This window comes from Rhipicephalus microplus, chromosome 3 (genome assembly GCF_043290135.1).
Source record: "Rhipicephalus microplus isolate Deutch F79 chromosome 3, USDA_Rmic, whole genome shotgun sequence".
Taxonomy (NCBI): Eukaryota; Metazoa; Arthropoda; class Arachnida; order Ixodida; family Ixodidae; genus Rhipicephalus; species Rhipicephalus microplus.
The window spans coordinates 48414933-48435238 of record NC_134702.1 but is presented as its reverse complement, the minus strand read 5'-3'; the positions used below and the strand labels follow the sequence as shown (position 1 = coordinate 48435238).

The window sequence follows — 20306 nt, the reverse complement described above, 5'->3', positions numbered from 1 at the left end:
TTGTGCCAAGTACGTGTACTTCCACACCTCAACTAACGCTTTCTCTGGCGTGAAGAGAAACAGCCAACTACTGTACGTGCGTATATAAGCATTTCAACTCTATGGGCAGAAGCGAAATAAACATTTCCAGATTTCTACGAGAATAAGAGACACCAATTCACGCGGCAGTCATAAATAATGTGTACCCCGTCAAATACAGCTTGAAGATGTAATTGTTCAAGCATTTCAGGGCTACCGAAGTATACTACGTAAACTTCGACACGCTAAAGCCTCTGCAAGAATTTAGCGCAGCTTCTGTGAAATCATTTCTTTATGTATTTAATTTTAGATTCAGCCTCGTTTTCGGCGGCATAATAGTTGACTTTTTTTTTGTAAACAATAACGTTCTCTAAGCCGGCCTCTAAGCTGCTCGCTTCTCAGTGAGCAGCATGTTTTCGGGCCGCCGACTGTGCCTTGCTTGAAAGTTTCAAGCACGCGTATACACGCGTGGAACAAGTGGCGAAAGCTTCTCTTTCGCTATTCCGCATCCGACGCCGCTGAAGCGTCTCGGCCAGCCGTACGAGGTTTGTTTGCGGGCTGCCCACGCCACCTGTCGTTGGTGAAAAGGACCGCGCGTGAAGTTGAAGTAAGAACTGCATAAAGCCGAGCCCAGGAAACTCTGGAACTGAGTGGAGCAACTTTCTCTCCTAATTAGTAGCGATTTCTTGCTTTGAGGGTAGTTTCATTTTCCCGTCTCGAAACCCCGTTCTTTGGTGTCTTTCCGTGCTCACAACGGCTGCCGCTGACGTGGTTTTTCAACAAACAAGAAAAAAATAAAGAAGAGCGGAGGTTGAATAGACTGAGAGAGAGAAAGAGACTCACTCCGTGAAGGAGTGGTATTGTTGTTCAGATTTTTTTTTATTGTCCATGCTTTTGACATTGTTACCACGAGATATGTTTACGTTATTTGAAAGATATTTTCCTCAGCCGTTATAGAGGGCTGTTCAAGTGATATTAGATTAGGTAACCCCCTGGCCCTTTATCAGGGGTCTCAAACACGCTGCTTACAAGATTATTCACCGCCCGATTCTCGCCATCTCGAGAGCATGGAATAAGATGCGCGATAAATAAAACCAATAGTGAGCACTGTAATACGTCTCACAAGACCACATACTCCTCCAAATTCAATGCACATTGGAGTTTCAGTTGGTTATGCGTCAATTTTCTTATTCGGTGATTATTTTGCCCTGGTTCTGAAGAGCTGACTTCGTTGTGCGTTACTCGTGGCTTATTTTACTGTTATCCCCGTCGTCACACCACTTAATGGCGCCACATGGGTTTTGAAGTAAATGAAAAGTAGGAAAAGGTGCTGTCGAAGTACGTAAACGTACAAATGGTACTTTCAATCCGGCATCGTTGCGCAGATCTGTCTAAAAGACAGCAAACAAAAAAAAAATACTTGGGCACAAACTGAAAATCGGGAAAAGATGAGACAGGGTAGGATGTCTTCAATAAGCTGTGCACCTATTCACCCGACGTGGTGTTCTGTAAAGTATAGGTGTAACGACACTCTCGAAACGTCGAATCAACATCTTTTTCTCTTGTTGTAGTGCAGTTTTGTTTTTGTTTTTTGTTTTTTTACTTACAAACAAGAGCTAGTCTCTAACCGGCGTGTTACCACTCATCTGCGAATACCTCCTATAGCTACTTTTATCAATGCACGTATAAATATGAATCCAGAAAAAAACTGAAGCACGGAAAGCACGCTCGGAATTGCATTTTACAGGTGAGAGGGGGCGACCTTAATGAGATCGCCGCAGGAAGCGCGGTGGGGTTAACATAAAGTAATCGTTGCAACGACCGGAAGCATTTTTAGGCTTCTGTCAATGTTTGCTCGCTCGAAGCGCTACAACTGCGCTCGTTTGCCGTTGTGTAGACGCCCACTCAGGCACGCAACCGTGCGGGAAACAGGGCACTTCGTGGCAGTGTTTGTCGTGCGTATACGTAGGCGCGTTTGCGTTTCCCCCCCGGCCTTCGCTTCGCGCAGGGAACAGCAGTAGTATAATACGAACGAAGCTGTCCGCGCTTGCTCAGGGTCTTGTTCGGTCGAGACGGCGGACTATGTTGTAGAGTTACAAGATACACGTTACCGAGCGCAAGTCTTTGATTTATATATGGGCAGTTTGAGCATGACTTTGCAGTCTAGTGTAAATAGGAGCTAGTGTAGTGGTATGCTACTACGCGGACGAAACGTTTTGGACATTGTGGCTATAGGCAGGGAGATGTTAGGTGCACCGTGTCGAGAAAAGAGTGCGACGCCTTTAACAGGGACAGGACGTGGCTGCCTTTCTACTTCCGTCGTGTCACCCATTCCGTTCACGGCCCTTACTGAAGGCTTTCCTGCTATGCAAAAGGCCTTCTGCAACGCAGCTCGTGCTATGTAAAACGAAGTGTATAAATTAAAAAAAAAAACTTCTCCGTGGAACCTCTACATTTGATACATTCGCCGCTCTTGCGCGTCTCTCTCTCTCTCTCTTTCTCTCTCTCTTGTGTATGTGCGTGTTTGTGTGAATGTGTGTGTCAACACATTCGCTCTGTGTAATTGTAATTGACAGCATTGCACGCATAGTAAAGCTAACTTATGATCTTGCGAGAATTCGCGGCCTCTCATGCATCTTTCTTCTTTGTTAATAGTTCGGCTATAGTAAGCAGCACACGGATTTGCCACGATGGCAGTTGCGACGTTCCGAGACGCATCCGCACTGGGTGACTTTGCAATGATGCAACCAGTCGTGATGAATATCAATAGGCTCCATGCTTTCTTTATAGACAAAATGCCTGGACAGCCCCGCCGCGGTGGTCTAGGGGCTAAGGTACTCGGCTGACCCGCAGGTCGCGGGAACGAATCCCGGCTGCGGCAGCTGCATTTTCGATAGAGGCGAAAACGTTCTAGGCCCGTGAGCTCAGATTTGGGTGCACGTTAAAGCGCCCCAGGTGGTCGAAATCTCCGGAACCCTTCACAACGGCACCTCTCATGTTCATACGGTAGTTTTGGGACGTTAAACTTCACATGTCAATCAACGATGTCTGGACGACCCAACGAACGACCCGTAATGTAAGCTTCTGTTTCAACCGTCATGTTGTCATTGCTGACGTATTGTCCGACCCACTGCTGTTAACTTTGATCTTTAGACCACCACGTGCTGGTGATCGTCCGACGAAATGAAACTTCCTCCGCGGCAACAATGCCAACGAAGACTTGTATTTTTGGTAACGCAGTTGCCTCAGGCTACGTAGGAACCTTCCCAGTTTTAAGCGACATCCACAACCAACGTGACGCCGACGTTTGCAACTAATTGAGTCTCCCAGAGCCATTTCAATCACCTTGTGTTGCGTGAAAGCCAGTGAAGAAACCAAAGGGCTGCGTAACGAGTGAGCAAACGAGAAATTGCTGACAGGTGGTAGCGTGAAGAGACACGAAGACAGCTGTACATAAGATTTAACCGGAAAATGGGCGATTCTCAAGGAAAGCGATGGTTACAATTAAAAGAGGAGTTTTGCAGGTCATGTAATGTGTATGGAAGATAGTTCATTGGGGAAATAGAAGGACTTTCCCCGCCGCGGTGGTCTAGTGGCTAACGCACTCGGCTGCTGACCCGCAGGTCGCGGGATTGAATCTCGGCTGTGGTGGCTGCATTTTCGATGGAGACGAAAGTTTTGTAGGCCAGTGATGTTCCGTACTATACCGAATTAAGAGTTTTCATTCAGAGACATGAAAATTCTCTACTTCGAGGATTTTCCCCTGAAAACGGTGACAAAATTGTCAGAATATTTCCTTGCAAAAAATACTAATTTCCGCCCCCATCCACGCACACATATACTATAATTACACGTGTCTCACGTACTGGCGGCTTTTGAAATAATGACTTGCCTCTCCACTGTCACACAGCAAAAGCATGAATTTATTAATCCATATACGGTTAGTACACTGCATGACACACTGCACATTGTGTGTTTCAAGTAAAACATTACTAGTTAACTATAAATCGCTCCGCGTAACTATCGAACAGATCCCAAAGGCTATGCTCGCGGGGTGCATGCACCAGAACCAATTACAGCAGATGAAAACGCACTGTGACCACTTATTATAGGTCATCATAGAAGAATTCAACCAATCCTAAAATTCCCTGAAATTTCACGACGACTTCGTTTTTTTTTTCCTTTGGCTCAAAATTACAGGCGAAAATTCTTCGACAAAGGAAAAAGTTGCTGCATTGAAAATCCCTGCTAGGCCCGTTTGCTGATACTTGGGTGCACGTTAGAGAGGCCCAGGTGGCTGAAATTTCCGGAGCCCTTCACTACGGAGAAAAGCGGAAGATAAGGTAGTACGATATTATAAAGTTTGATAGCATAGCATGCAGCCAGCTGGCTCAAAGGAAGAGAGAGAAGAATATAAAGTAACGACGGAGGGTTGACCTGAGGAAGGCTCGGATTCGGTACCTTGTATCTGGGAAGAGGAAAGGGGGGCGTAGACTCAAAGAGAAGATGGAGAGTTTCTGACAGGGCTCAATGGAAGTGCGACCGCGGATAGTTGGGGGGATGGCTTCCTGGACGTCAAATAGTAGCTTTTCTTGTACCCATCGTTTTTTTGCCTTATCTAAAATCACTCTTACCAGCTCCCTCAAAATTAACATGGGATGAACTAGTCAGAACGCCCGACTGGGAGAAACAGTCGGCCACAGTTTCCTGTGCTCAAAGAGTCGCTTCCCGCGTGAGTCACTCTGAGGTGCCAGGCTAGTGAATTGGTCGAATAAAAGTTGGTACCACCAGGAGAGTTGCTTGCTGGGAAAGTTGGTACATACTTAGTTAACTAAAAATGAGGTCACAGAACGTATAAATTGGAGAAAAAGAGCAGAGCAGTTCTCTGTCTCTGTTTCTGCCGCTCTGCTTTTTTTTTTTCGGTTTAGACGTTTTCTGGCTTAATTTGTAGTTACCTAGCTATGATACCACCAGCTTCGCCTCACGCTGCGTTATCACCTTTTGGCACAGTTTAAGCCAATCAGTCTAACATGTTTTTATTGGGAAGAGTGTAATGTCACGTTTCATTATTGTCGCGGGTTCAAATCCCGGCTGCGGCGGCTGCATTTCCGATGGAGGTGGAAATGTCGAGGCCCGTGTGCTCAGATTTGGGTGCACGTTAAAGAACCCCAGTTGGTCAAAATTTCCGGAGCCCTCCACTACGGCGTCTCTGATAATCATATGGTGGTTTAGGGACGTTAAACCCCACAAATCAATCACGTTTCATTATTAATAGCGATGCGTTTTTTTTTTTGCTGTTGTTATCACGTTAGCTTTGCTACAAGTTGTCCAGCCAGTTATGCTACGACTGTTCCCCTAAGTATGCGGAAATGCCGTGTGCGCGTCGTTTTTAGGCAGTGTACGTGCGTGACAGGTTTGTTTTTCCGCTACGTCCTTTCACTCTGAACTAGGTGGGAAGGGGGGGGGGTGCACTGTCGGCGTTCCGGCGGCGATACACAACGCCGCGCAAGTGACAAGTCAGCGCGGCTCGCGCGAAAGGCGCCGCGTACGACACGATGATCAACTCAGCCCTTTGCTCTCCTCCCTCAGGTCGCTTTTTTCTTCTCCCCGCCTACGCATGGGCGCGCCGGACTACTGAGTAGTCGCTCTGCATACGCCGGGTACCGCTGGAGTTGCGTTCGTTGTTTCACAGTTTGCCCTAACTGTGTGCGTGCGCGTGGACTATAGCGCTGCTCATGGTGCGTTCTTGAGGCATGTAGAAGGGCTCGTGCGCAGTGCCGTCCCATGATCATGGTGAGCCTGATGCTGATTCTTGGAAGAGAAAAACTGTATGCAGGCAGTCAGTTATAACACGTAGGCAACGCGTTTTTTAAGCCATGATCAAGGATTTCGACCTTCCTTTAAACGTTTAGGAAAAGCGGAAGTCGTGGTAGAGCGGAATTGGTGTTCACGGAAGTGAACAAGCGGAAGTGATATAACGGAGCAGCTTTTACAGGTCACGTTCTTTGATTAGAGTCCACTCTCAGACGTCGTGGATAATCACAGCCCTCCGCCGCTTCCTTAGATTAAATGGTCATTCATAGATTACAATGTATACACCGGACGAAATCGAGATAACGCACTTGTTTTTTTTTACGTCCTTGTCGTTAATCACATATGACGGCACAAAGTGCAGGCAGTAAAGTATGTTTAGGTGGGTTAGGAAGAGTCAACAATTGTGGTCGTAGGTCATGAACAGCGCCGTTACTGTAGTACATGCCGAACTATAATATGTACACAAATTAACTAGCTGTTACTGTGCAAGTTTTTGTTATATGTTCTCGCTTCTTGTTCTCAAAGAAATGTTGTGAACATATTTCTGTGTTTTACATTAGGTACTGGTGTAGCTTACGTTGAATTTGCGATGAAGCTAGTTAGGCAATTTGTGTTCATTTACTTGAGTTGTGTTTCATGTAATCTGTACCGGAGATGACCAAAAGCATTGATAGCTTAGCGCAGCGGAGATGGCTTGAAGTATATCTCGATAAAGCTGGCTAGCATTTCGGTGGTAACACTGTGTGCCGATCGCGTCGTTGCAGGAGTATCCCAATGCGAACCTGAGTGCTGGGCAGCTTTTCACTGACTGCAACCAAGTGAGCAATATTTCGTGTGAATTTACGGGAGCATGCGAGCGGAACGTAACAATACTGCTTCTACTCTTCGTGTGGCTGCAGTATGCGGTATGTAGATAGATGCGCGTGCTAGTAATAGCTTGCTTCCAATTACTCATAGCAGTGGAGCTGTTGAAGCGGCCCATCGGAAAACTATCATAATCATAAATGGGTATGTGCTGCTGAAATTGAGTAAATTATTGCCACTATTTCACTACGAACATTGAAGAAAACTGTCGTCATCAAAACATGCGCTACTATTTGAGCTATCAGAAGACTATCACCATCACACACGGGTGTGTGTGTACCACAGGAATTAAGTATATACCGCTATTAACTACTGGTCCACTAAAATTGAACAAGGCAACAGATATATCCCAACAAATGACTGCGAAGGGACTGCGGCAAGCCGAAGACCACTAGTACGTACAACGAGAGAATACTATAGGGAACAGGAAAGGCAACGGCGGATTTTCCCCGAAGCGATGGAAAGTCAACGCCAACGATTATGTGTCGGTAAATCTATTAGAGGTATGGCAGGTATGTTTCGGTGAGAGATCCTGTCTTTGGAGTTTGGACATCCGTGTCGTGTCCGCGGCTGTCTCCGGTTTAACTGGAACTTCTCTGCACTGAGAATCAACGGATAAACAACGTACCTAAAGCCTAAAGCAACAACCTATACATGCAACCAGCTTAGTCTCCAGAATCGTCCGGTTTTGCAATTTCAAGCCTTCCGCGGCTTTGTACAAGCTTCAACGATGGTTTTTGAATCAACGCCTGTTAATTAAAAAAGAGAGAGAGAGAAAAGAAAGTCGTTACAGATAATTCTCGAAGCTGCATTTTATCACTTCGATGATTATACACAGTACTTGTTTTGAAAGTGCAAGCAGACGTTTCTCTTGTATGTGAACAATGCACGAGTGTCGGATAGGCCACTGTGGTGCATTGGTAGATACCGCGGATTTTTTTTTTTTTTAGGTTTCTCGTCCAGCTTATCGCATACTTCAGTTATATTTCCGCACTTTCGTGACAGCAGACGGTGCCGTCGTATTCTCTCTCTCTCACTTCTTTCTACAATGTATGGAAAATGAATCCTGCACAATTCCGTGAAATGGATGAATATTCGTGAAAAAAAAAAGAAAGAAACGTCATCCGGTTATAATACTTCTTGGAGTATAACGTCCTAAAACCACCTTATGATTATGAGACACGCCGTAGTAGAGGGCTCGGGAACTTTGGACCACCTGGGAAGCTTTAGCGTGTACCTAAATCTAGGCACATGGCCTTGAAGCATTTGCATCTCCATCGAAAATGCGGGTGCCGCAACCGCGAGTCGATTCCACGACCTGCGGGCTAGCAGCCGAGTGTTTTAGACACTAGAGCACCATGGGGGTCATACGGTTATTTGTAGCGCGAAATTGCGGGGAAATCCATACTAAATTTTCTAGAATAGAAGCGTAAGTTATATGTTCGAATCCCGAACCACGAGCAATTTTGTTTGCGCTGAGCAGTTTAATAATGGAATACCAAGAAGCCTAATCCCACACGTCACTGCAATTTTTTTTTTTTGGCAGCTCTGTAATTTTTTGCTCGTCCTGTAGAATCTTTGTAGATTTTCTCGTAGCTGCTTGCTACTAAAGTGGGGATGTCCTTCTTCAAGTATTTTTTTTATTCCTGATAGAATTTACACGTTTGGAAATGTACACTGATCTACACACTGCTTGCTCGGTAAGCTTGCAGAGAACACATCTGCAGCTCCTCACACACTGACCGGCTTTCGCTGTGTGCGGCATGGCTTAGCACTGGCTTTGGCATGATCAGCTTTCCTCTAACACTAACGTCTGGGACGGTTTCCTTTTTGCTGTGCAGTTATCACTAACATGTCGTGATGCAACCTCTTGAACGCACGCTTCTCACGCAAATGCCTCGAGTATACGAGCCTCGAGTATACGGTGTTCATTGTGAACACCACGCACGATTTCCGTGAAGCAACAGTATCATACGCGTACAGTTTTCCAGATTAAGATAACGTGGCGTTCTGTGCACGAATCAAACACGCAGCTAAGCTTGTAGCTTCGCACATCGCTCAAGCGCTCATTATTCTGAAGTGGTTATAAGATGGAAAAGAAGAGAAAAGTGAGCCCCGTAACTGTCTCCATCACGGTGCGACACCTCAACAGTAGCTCACAGGGGATGGGGGTGAGGAGGGATTAAAAGAATAGAATTAAATGTATATAGCTCACAGGGGATGGGTGTGAGGAGGGTTTGAAAGGATAGAATTAAAGGTATAGAGAGATGCGCTGAGCCAGGAAGCGAGGACATATCGAGGGGATAGGAGAGATAGGAAAGATGGAAACGCGGTCACAGGAGTCCGAGGACGGGGCACCACTTTCGAGTGCTTTTGTCGGCGTCAGGAGATAGCGTAGGGCAAGTCCAGTAGGTCAGAGCTACGCTGACGTCGGAGATCGCAAGGGCACAACCGGTCGGCAGGGAATCCAGCGAGCGAGTCGCGCTCATTATTCTAAACAAACGCATCCCTACGAGTGCCTGTGTTCGGTGTTTTCGAGACAAGCTTTAATAGAGAGTACTCGAGTTGGCGTGCGTGAGCACGCATCGCATCCGAGCTAAATTGGGCTGTCCGGCTGAACGTTCACCGGCGCACGCTAAGGACTTTCCTAATAAACTGGTTTTCACAAACATTCGCTAATTGAAGCTATCGCGTTCCACGTTAAATATTCGAACAAAATTGGAAGCTTGTTTCTTGAATCAGAAGCTTGTTGCAGAAGCTTCTTGCAACGGAAGCTAGTTGCAGGAGCACGAGTATTTGAAATATGCGTGGTCGCGCGAAACATCAACTATGCATGCAGGGTTTATTTTATCGCTCGTCTGTTACGAGTTGATGAAAAGTCGTTGCTGTTCAAATTGAGGAAGTGACGACTAACTGTTGACACACACAGACAGAGAGAGGGAAATCTGTGCAATGGACTATATGGACCACTGTCGCGACGACTCTGTCGTAAGCGATCCGATGTCCGAAATATAGGTAACAAAAAAAAACTTGTTTACAATTAGGAACCTCTTTGATTGAAGGGTCGTCCTGTTGTAAATAATATGGGTACAATAATGGAATAAATCAAATAACGAGGGTTATTTTTGTTCGCGTTTTTATAACTGCAACTCTGTATGTTTTTTACACTGCTTGCTTGGGAACTTTTAGGCATATGCTATTCGATAATAAAATGTGATTTTCCTATATTTGTAATACATCATATTGATACATTTCGCTATTTAAATGGCCCTGCTGCGGAGGTATAGTGGCTAAGGTATATACTCGGCTGCTGACCCGCAGGTCGAGGGACCGAATCCCGGCAGTGGCGGCTGCATTTCCGATGGAAGCGGAATTGTTGTAGGCCCGTGTGCTCAGATTTGGGTGCACGTTAAAGAACTCAGGTGGTCGAAAATTCCGGAACCCTCCACTACGGCGTCTCTCATAATCATATGGTGGTTTGGGGACGTTAAACATTACATATCAATCAATCAGTCAATTGCTATTCAAATGCAAACATTCCTACACTTGTGATTTTTGTGCGCAATCTAGAAGACTCCTGCAACATTACGTTTCCTACCCCACCTCCTTCACATTTTCTCCAAAATGATGTACTCGTTGAAAAAGGCTGCTGTATAACATCGTGGCTGCAAAATGTTACTGAGTTTCTTTGCGAATAGATGCTCCCGTCGGGGGCCTATACGTCTCCGTACGCATCTGTAACCATTAGCCTATGTCCATCTATTTGTCGAGAGAAACTTGTCGAGAGGAGCTACTAGGAGCTCGTTGACGAAGTTGTTTGCCAAAGCCAGATCTGAACGTTAGTATGTTCCGTCCAGTGTTCAATGTTACAAGCTTGGTGTTTCACTTGCCAGTGTTACTTTTTACGTCCTCGCCAAACTCGAAAACGCGGTGACGTCAAAACGAGAAATGCAAAAAAGTGCCGTCACCTGTTGACGTCTTTATAACGTCACAGGTAGTCCAAATTTGGGAAGTCAGCATGGCCTCATATGATGTGACGTCACATGACCTCATCACACGGCATCGTTGCTCGGTCAAGAGTGATCTCGGAGGCATTGCAAAACGACATTAGGTGCTGATAGCTTTTGTACGGGTGCGGGATGAATCGATACATTGGCCGTGCTAAAGAGAAGACGATTGATCGATCGATCGATCGATTGATTGATTGATTGATTGATTGATTGATTGATTGATTGATTGATTGATATTGTATTGTTCTCAATGAGTCAGATAAATACGGTTACGCGTGAATGCGAATTGTTATCACGGTCAATAATGTATGAGGGTTGCTTTATGTCGTGAAGGTGGGCTCAAGAACAGACAGTCGGTTAACAAAAACCACCAACGCCGTTTTCTCGTTTTTTTCAAGCTTGGAACGACGAGCGCCTTCACCGCCTCTCGTTTCTTTCTTGTTTATGTAAAACAATACGATCAAGAACATACGTAGCTCCTGAAATATCCAAAGCTAATTGCGTCCTGTTCTTTGCGTGCTTTCCCCGACTAACTATAGTTAGGTTAATCCTGCATGGCTCGATATGTTCGAATAGCTGACCTTTGGAGCAACACGCGAGCACTAAGCTCTCCTGTATGGGTTTCTGAGGTGTTCGTTCTTGTTACACCTGAAACACGTTTTCCTTATTGAGCCACTCTTAATTACGGAGCACTGATGTGCAGTAAAGAAAAGCTTAATTACGGAGCACTGCTGTGCAGTAAAAAAAAAGCACGTCTTTGCAGCTGCTGTAGTTCTAGGCAAAACGAGACGGTAGTAAGCTGCGAGACGTATATCGTGGCTAACTAGTTATAGAAGTTCACCTCATAGTCCTTCCTTTCTTTCTCTTTTGAAATCGCGTTCCCGGAATCGGGATTCTTTCTTCGCCGCGTGTTCGTTTTATCTTCGAAAGCTTCTAAAGACTCCTCGCTAACGTCGGCTTTTAAGCGATTGAAACAGAGAACATTTCGTACGTGCATATATTTTCTTTGTACGTAAGTGAAATTTATTTATTCATTTATTTATTTAACTACGTTTAATTTTCTTAATACCCCTAATTGACACGATCAACTGGAATGATTAAATTATAAACTCAAAGAAACAAGTAAACAAAGTAGCAGCAGATTTAATGAGAAAGTAAAGTATTAAACTTTTTTTAATGAACATTAGTAAACCTTGGCATGAAAAGATTGTTTAGAATTCAACAAGGTAATAGCAGCCACAGCACCACGGGAACAAGTAGCCAAAACGGAGCCAGGATAAGAATAAAAAAAAAAGCCGATGGATAGTGATCGAAAACACTTTGGCTAGCAAGTCTGATACATTGATCATTAAATATATGCGTCGAAAATATAATTCGCAAACAATAACAATCTCACAGTGACATCATTAGAAGTCCTACGTGTCGTTAAACTTTATTTCTAAAAAATAACCAGTGAAGCAGATGCATCTGAGAGGTTTATTGCAATTTTGGCTTTCCCATGATATACGCATGGTTTGAGTTTCATTTCACTCCATCAAACAGCTTTCGTCTTTTGGGAAGCATTGAGTCATGACTTCGAATTCCACTCTGCGATTTAGACAACGTAACGTATTTTATTAAACTAAGTCAGAAACCTTTAATGAAATCACCGTGTGCGAGATAGCTTGTTGAAGTATTGGGGACGCAATTCTCATCGAGCAATCGAAAAAAAAAATAGGATGTGCCGTCCATGTGGATTGCCCTTAATATTTCTTCAGTGAGAACCGATTAGCCTAACAACACGTTCTAGATAGCTTGTAGACCAGCGGCGTGTGCATTGTTGCGTCGCATTTCTCGTGCTTTATTTTTGGCCTACCCGCCACGGTGGTACAGTGGTTATTGTGCAGGGCCGCTGACCCGCAGCTCGCGGGATCGAATCCTGGTCGCATTTTTGATGGAGGCGAAAATGCTTGAGCTCCGTGTGCTTAGATTTAGATGCACGCTAAAGCACGCCAGGTGGCCGAAATTTTCAGAACCCTCAACTACGGTGTCTCTCATATTATGTAGGGGTTTTGGGATAATAAACCCAATCAATTATTATTATTTCTGGTAGGCTACCCACGCTTCGCAAAAAAAAAAAAGGAAAAGGTCACATTTTCCGGGATAACCTGGAACGTGCAAACTGGGCAAGGCAGTTGCTTGCATTTCTGAAAAGGGTCATCCGCCTGGAACCCACAACCTTCAATATTACTACTGCTACTCAATGTCGACTGCATCACTCGTTTTCCAATCATTGTTTGGCAATAGAGTGTTTCATTTTTCCTTCTATACTTTAAATGAAAGAGAGACTTTACTTTCAGAGAACAAGACTGCTGTTTAGCCCCTTGCCAAGCATATAAAAATAACGTCGCAACTCCAGCTTCTCGGTTATTCGCGAAAACCATAACTTACTGGCTTTAACGTTCTGACTCGGAATCTGGCGCGGGTAATTGATGGTCCGCGTGGTTTCATTGCGTATACGACAAAAAGAAATGATATAAAAGGCCAAACGTCGGGGCAAAGTTTCAGCAGCGATGTAAAACGCCTCACTTACTTATTTGGATCATCAGCAAGAAAGGTGTGCTTAGATGCGCCAATCACGCCGCGATAACAGCTGTTTGTAACACGGGTGATTTGACTTCTGTGCACCTTCTGTGGTTCGGTTCATGCATCTAGTTTCCTACCTGATGTCTGGTGTTGGCCAAGTCTTTAAATCACTGACTAATGTAAAGTGCTTTCGATACCGTTTGCATGATTCAGTGGTTGAATCAAACTGAAACTTTAGGCAAACCGAAGTGGTGCCAGGATTTTGTCAGTACGGGTGTTGTGCGTGTTGGGGTGTTGTGTGTGTGTGTGTCGGGGGGGGGGGGTGACCACGACAAGTGAGTTCTATATGTGGGAATTGTGGCGGGCAACTTATGCGTTCTTCACAAGGGCGGAAGCTTGGGCTAGCTGGAAATTCACGATATTAAACTTCCAGTGCGAGGACACAAAGGCCAGAAAGGGGACGACACACAATGTCTTGACTTTTGTTCTTGGGAGAAAATTCTATGAGGGTGGACCTGCTGTCTTGCGTGCCAACAGACGTGTTTTCTTTGTGGGCATTCAAGCACTTCACAAGTTTTTCGCTTTTGGGAGACCCAGCATGGCAAGATGGGTGATGGAGGAACACGTTGGATTTGATTTATTAATTTATTTTAAATATTTATTGATCAATTGATCGATTGATTGAATAATTGATTCTACAACTTCGTCGATATGATGTGTGGCATCAGAGAGGCAGGGAGAGAGAGGAGAGTGAAAGTCGCGCCAAAGACACTTTTATGGAGTGCGAGACGGTATTTCTGTTTTGAAGCTAATAACGACGCTCTTTGACTTTTATCACTTTCAGGAAGAACCTCTGAATGCAAGGTGCCTCGTACACTAACGAAATACTCAACTACATTTCACAACGTCACATTGCAGTGTTGAGGAAGCTTGTTTCATTCATTCATTCATTCATTCATTCATTCATTCATCTTATTATTGTATAGGTCAATGCTTTCAAACGGATTGTTTAAGGTACCATTTGCACCAAAGGTGTTTTGGATATTGATGACGTTTTTTCCAAACTCTTATTGGCAATCTTATATATTTCACGATGTAATACAATGACAAGCGTGTTATTATTGTGCCCAAACTTTACTATAAGAGTTCGTCTCACACTTTCCCGTTTCCTGACCTCTCATGCACTGTCTAGATTTTTTTTTCTTCATTTGATCTCACTGTTTTGTCAGCTAATACTACAAAACGACTAAACATGGCTATTGATACTCGGATATAGATATCATCGCAAGTAGAGCAATGGAAAAACGCAACAAAAAATGAGACGAATACAGGCAGAAAGTGACAGCTGATTTTATTGAAAGAGAGGACTATGCGTGATTCTGTATCCACAAGCTGCGCAGGCGCACCATCACTACGAATCTGCTTTCGATAAACCCAGTTGTCAGGTTGAGCCTGTGTTCGTTTTCTGTTTTACTGGGCCCATAGCCGTGCGTAAGATCATTCATTGGAGGGGGGGGGGGGGGGTTGAGAAGAAGGAGAGAATCACATCACGCCCTTCTCCTCCTGTGGGCACCGCTTCCGAAAAACATTATGCTTCTATGTGGATGAAAAAAAAATAATAATAACGAAGAAGTGACGGCGTGCTTCTCACAGTGGCCTGTTTCTGCGGCTCCCCGGGAGTAAACATGGGGAGCGAACATTTCTCGGACCTCCAGTTTGCGAGGTGCCTTCGACCTTCATTATCCTGGTCATAAAACCTATCCTAAACAGTCATTGGACATGTTCATCTGAGTAACGTTGCAGACTTAGCGCTTCTCCCTTTCCCCCTATCTTGGTGATTAAAAAAGCGGACACCCTCCCTTCCCCCTCCCCCCCCCCCCCTAGCTTCATGATCACTCCTATGGTTGTGCTGGTTCGTTGTGCTATTCGCATTGACATAAATGTAGCAACACCAACTCACCTAACACTAAGCTCTTTTAACCGTGGCGCGATCATTCGCACTGCCGATGCCTGACCCTGGTCACGCTTTCTCTCTTTCCTTCTGTCTCTCTCCCATGCCCTGTCGGTCATCACCTGCTGCTGGTGCCGATGTCGGTGCGACGACGCCAGGCGCAGCAGCATTCGACCGAGAGCGACGGCGCGGGCATCGCCCTCGTGGGCGTGCACACGGACGCCGGAGTCGGCGGTGGGGGCGACGGCGACCTGCGGCGCTTCCTCAAAGGCGCCTCGGGCTCGCTGTCCGGCAGCGGCGCGCCGGGGGCAGCGTCGGGAGGTTTTGGCCCCGGTGGCCGCTTCCACAAACCCTCGGTGGGCTACCGGCTGGGCCGGCGCAAGGCGCTCTTCGAGAAGCGCAAGCGCATCAGCGACTACGCCCTGGTCATGGCCCTCTTCGGAATCGTAATGATGGTCGTCGAGAACGAGCTCTCCGCCGCGCATGTCTACGAAAAGGTCAGTGCGCTTCCCACACGCGCATGCCTCTCCTGTGCATTTTTTTTTTCATGAAACCGAAACTATACGTGTTCTAATCTGTCCTAGCTACTTTGACGTGGAGAGCTTGAAGATTATTTCTGCTCGGCGTCTACATATCTCCATGTTCTGCGGCGTAAAAGAAAAACGAAGATAATAATAATGAATTGTGAATTTTATACGAGAACAAAAGGGGAGAAATAAAACGAAGGTATAGCAAGTTAGCACAAGGAGGAGGAATAAATGAGGAAGGACAGGTAGGTTAGCCAAAGCTAGCACAAAAAAGCCAAATAACATGGCAACAGACAGCTCACTTGAATGAGTTCACTTGGCGCAGGATCGTCCACATCTGAAGTTAACCTTATAATAGTACTACAGGCATGAAAAAAAAATAACTTTCGGTGCATATTTCGAAAAAAATTGTTTTAACGGTAGCGCTACTAGACATTATGCAACCGGCATTCCACTCATGGAGTAGAATAAACGATCTAGTTTTACCAGCAGTAATATTATTGAGGTGCTCCCCGTAGATGTTGTCGATGCCCTCTACGTACATATTCGCAACTGAGCTTCTGCATAGAAGTATCCTAATGGCTTACGTTTAATCAACCCTTGGTTGTTGCTATGGTAATAATAAACGAGAAAGACAGACCATTACGTCTTAAAGCCATGTTATTTAGAAGACACGCTCTTTTTACAAAAAAAAAACCGTCCCTCAATATTTTCTTGTATGGTCGGCCCAATGCGAAATCTGTGGGCCTCAGTGAAATGGCGGGAAATGTTTCGTATCCAAATGCTTCACAACCATGATGAAGACGCACTGGTGTGGGTGCCCGTAAGATTCGGCGTGCATGGAGATTGGGAAAAATGAAAAAAAAAAGATATATGCACTATCTTACGTCACTTCACGTTTTGGGTACATACGTTTGAGTTCAGTACTTTCCCGAGATTTTTTTTTATTTCCTCCATTTCTTTTGCGCTCTGTAATAACAATGCTGGTGAATGCACTCTACCCTAAGCTTCAAGCGCAACATAGTTTTTTTTTACTGCAAATACTACTATTAACAATGACTCGTAATAACCACGTCATGTTTCTGCAAAGCTGACCGGTAAAAAAAATTTTGGCTCTGATTGCACCGGTATGGCACGAAATGTAGACGATGGAAAAGAAGGTGCCTGCAATACCTCGCCATAAAATTTCGCGTTTCAGATTTATATGTGTAATTTAACGTCCCAAAGCCACCATATGATTATGAGAGAAGCTGTAGTAAGAGTTCCGCAAATTTCGACCACTTGTTGTTCCTTAACGTGCGCCCGAATTTGAGCACACAGGCCTACAGCACTTTCACCTGCATGCTGCCCATGTGCTCAGATTTGCCTGCATGTTAATGAAACCTAGGTTGTCGAAATTTCCGGAGCCCTCCACTACGGCATCTTTCATAATCATATGGTGACTTTCGGACGTCAAACCACACATATAAATAAATAAATAAATAAATAAATAAATAAATAAATAAATAAATAAATAAATAAATAAATAAATAAATAAATAAATAAATAAATAAATAAATAAATAAATAAATAAATAAATAGAGCGCTCAGTGGGTTCTGGCTTTCGTTTCGAATAAAGGAAGGGCTCTTTGTGAAACTGCATGGTGAGCTGATTCGAGAAGGTCGGGCTAAAAAGGTCTAGGAGGGGATGTGAGACTACTAGAATTTGTTGCTCAACTTCATCTTGCGACAGAGTGCCTCCAAGTTAAACGAAGCAACGAAGTTAAACTAAGGCAAATTAACGGCCTACCCATCGTTCCCATGGCTGAAGTGCCATGTGTTGCAGTTCCCACGGACACCAGCGCCGGATTTCCGTCTAGGTTACCTGTACGAAACCCTCTGCGTAGAGTGACCGCAATGTGAAAGATACCAGAAATTTCGGATGAATAATTACATGGTTTTCCTTAACCTTCTATATTGTTCGCGAACGACGTAGCCTTGAACCTACTCGTTAAACAAATGTTAAACAGGGAGAGCCGAGAACAATGGAATATTCATGTTGGCAGCCACTGGAGCACGGAAGAAGGCTGTGAGAGGCATCGCGTACGTCGCGACATATTCGCATGTCACTGCCTCTTATGACGTCAAAGGTCAACGGCCGAGACATTACACCGCCTTAAAACGCGAACATTCGCGGTTAATAAAAGCGACGCGTGTGACGGCGAGAGGCGAGACGACTGTACATTAATAACAGTGCAGGTTCAGCAGCCCCTTCCACAAAGGCGCTGAGGGAATATGTAGTATTATTGTCGCAGTAAGCGTTATCACTGTTATATTTCAACACAACTTGTTTCCGCCGCAGACATACCCGCTAACCGCCGCGTCAGCTACCCGACTGCGCGGCATTGGATTATGCTTTCCCGGCTCCCGTTATAAGGAGAATCCCTCGCGTCTCATCAACTCGGTAAGCTGTTGGTGTGTTAGCGATGCCGGGTTCGTCGAACACTGCAGCTTTGACAAAGCGTTAGTGGCAGTGCGCGAGGTGCAGCCGCGCCACTCATAACGGTATAAGTACCCCCAACTGAGCGCTTGGGTCAAAAGATGGCGGCCGCTCTGGGACGTGCCGCGGTGCGCTGGCACGTTCGCGGCTGTGCGTGGGGCCAGCTCGTTGCTCTCGCGCACTCGAACGAGGTCGCCGTGAGGATGGAAATACATTCGCTCGGTTTGTCGAAGCGTAACCGTGCCTTGTTAACCATGCCTGAAGAGGAGGAAGCGAAGTGAGATAGGAATAGAGAGAGGAGGATGAGAGTGGTAAGTATAAAACGGCAGCTCTAATGTTTGCTTAACTGAAGGCTAGTGGAGGGGTGATTATCGAATATGCCGGGGCAGGGTTTGTGCCATACGCGATTGGCGGACGTGATTGGCGGACGTGATGTGTGAACGCGATTGGCGAACGCGAGTACTCACGCTTTTACAGTGCGACGGGATGTGTATTGCAAAAAAAAAATATATCACAGCATATCCACGGAGTGAATGAGGATTAGTGGGGCGAAGCACTGGAGGGTTTCATCGCTAAACCTTGAATCCTCCGCGAATATCGCCCACTAGGTCATAAAAAGCGTGACAAGCACTGTATATACTTATACAAGAAATTTTATTAATCGTAAGTGGTAGCAATACGTTGCTTCCGTTCCCCCTGCATTATAACGGCGTTATGGTAGGTGAAATGGTGGATAGGGGACGAAGCGTAGGGGGATGCTTGCAAGTACAAAGTGGTGGGCAGTTTGCAACGGTGCAACTATAGGTGATCACGCACAAATAAGCGATGAACACAGTGGGACAATATATGGTTCTTTAACACACACCTGCATACAAGTACACGACCATCTTGCATTTCATATTGGCTACTTCACAACAATGTTTGCTTTATGGTCAGTGAAGTGGTGGATCGATGATGGGGCGTTGTGGGATGCTTGCAAGGACGAAGTAGTGGGCAGTATGCAAAGGTCACTTACCTATAGGTGGTCACTTACCTACAAAGAATGGACAGACCCACGCCATTAGGACCTTCACCCTTAAAGACACCCGCGCGTAGTTTGAATGGTTCTTTTATTATGGTGGTTGTCTCTTTTTGACGTGCATTAGTGATCATTCGAAGAGTTCTGTCACTACATGTTCATATAAAGGTGTACACCTATCTTTATTTGGTGATTTAGTGATAAAGTACCAACAGTTGTTCTTAACTATAGCTCTCGCATTCCTTCCGTGTTTGACTACTACGACTGACCGCCTAACGCTTACCGATGATATTGTACGAAAGTCTGGCCTCTGTTCAGCTAGCGATGCCTGTTGGAACAACCACGAAGCATCGCGGTTGTGAAAGGTTTCAGCGTATCACATTTCTCGGCTATTGTTTTTGTGGTAAAACTCGAATTGTGGAGAGGGTCCCGTAATCTCTGTCCTACTATTCATACACCATGAATGCAGGCGTCGCTTTCGTTGTTATTATTAATTACGAATCGTTGAAATATAGTGATGGGACATAAAACGTAATTTACTGCAGATATTAGCCCTGGGAAATCGAAACGAAAGATTGGCGGGGACGGTAGATTAGAGAAAAGTCACGCTTGCAACTGATTAGAAAGACACGGGAACGAAGACATATAAGTGAGATTTAAATCTGTGGGCCCAAGTCGGAGACAGAAATCAGGTTTTCTTATAAGAAGTTAGGTTTCCTCTTAAGTTTCCTTATAAGTTGAGTCACTGTACCTCCAGCGATGCACATAGGTTTTGAAACAGCCATACAAAACAATTTTTTAGGGACTTGCTGGCAGTGTGGCGACAGCAGATTTTTTTTTCCCCTTTTCGCCGCGCGAAAAACTACCTCACCGTGCCCCATGACACCTATGCCTCCTTACATAGCGCGGTCGACAATAAAAATAAGTTCTATGCTAATAATAACGCTACCATAGCCAGAATACCTATGAAGATGCTCCGACGAGCATCCATTCTGCATTCTCGTCTGTTATCTCTACTCATGGCTAAGCCGCCTTGACCTGCTCATGCAAAGCTCGAACG

At 45.1% G+C, this 20306-nt stretch overlaps 1 protein-coding gene across 2 annotated transcripts in view; it reads left to right on the top strand.

Annotated features, from left to right (window-relative positions):
* The window catches only part of SK (small conductance calcium-activated potassium channel), a 576811-nt gene that overhangs the window by 293115 nt on the left and 263390 nt on the right, over positions 1 to 20306 (top strand). For both annotated transcript variants that reach the window (XM_075889441.1, XM_075889442.1), the window contains one exon: positions 15381 to 15719. In XM_075889441.1, the coding sequence (XP_075745556.1) occupies positions 15381 to 15719 (339 nt within the window). The remainder of the gene's footprint in view (positions 1 to 15380; positions 15720 to 20306) is intronic.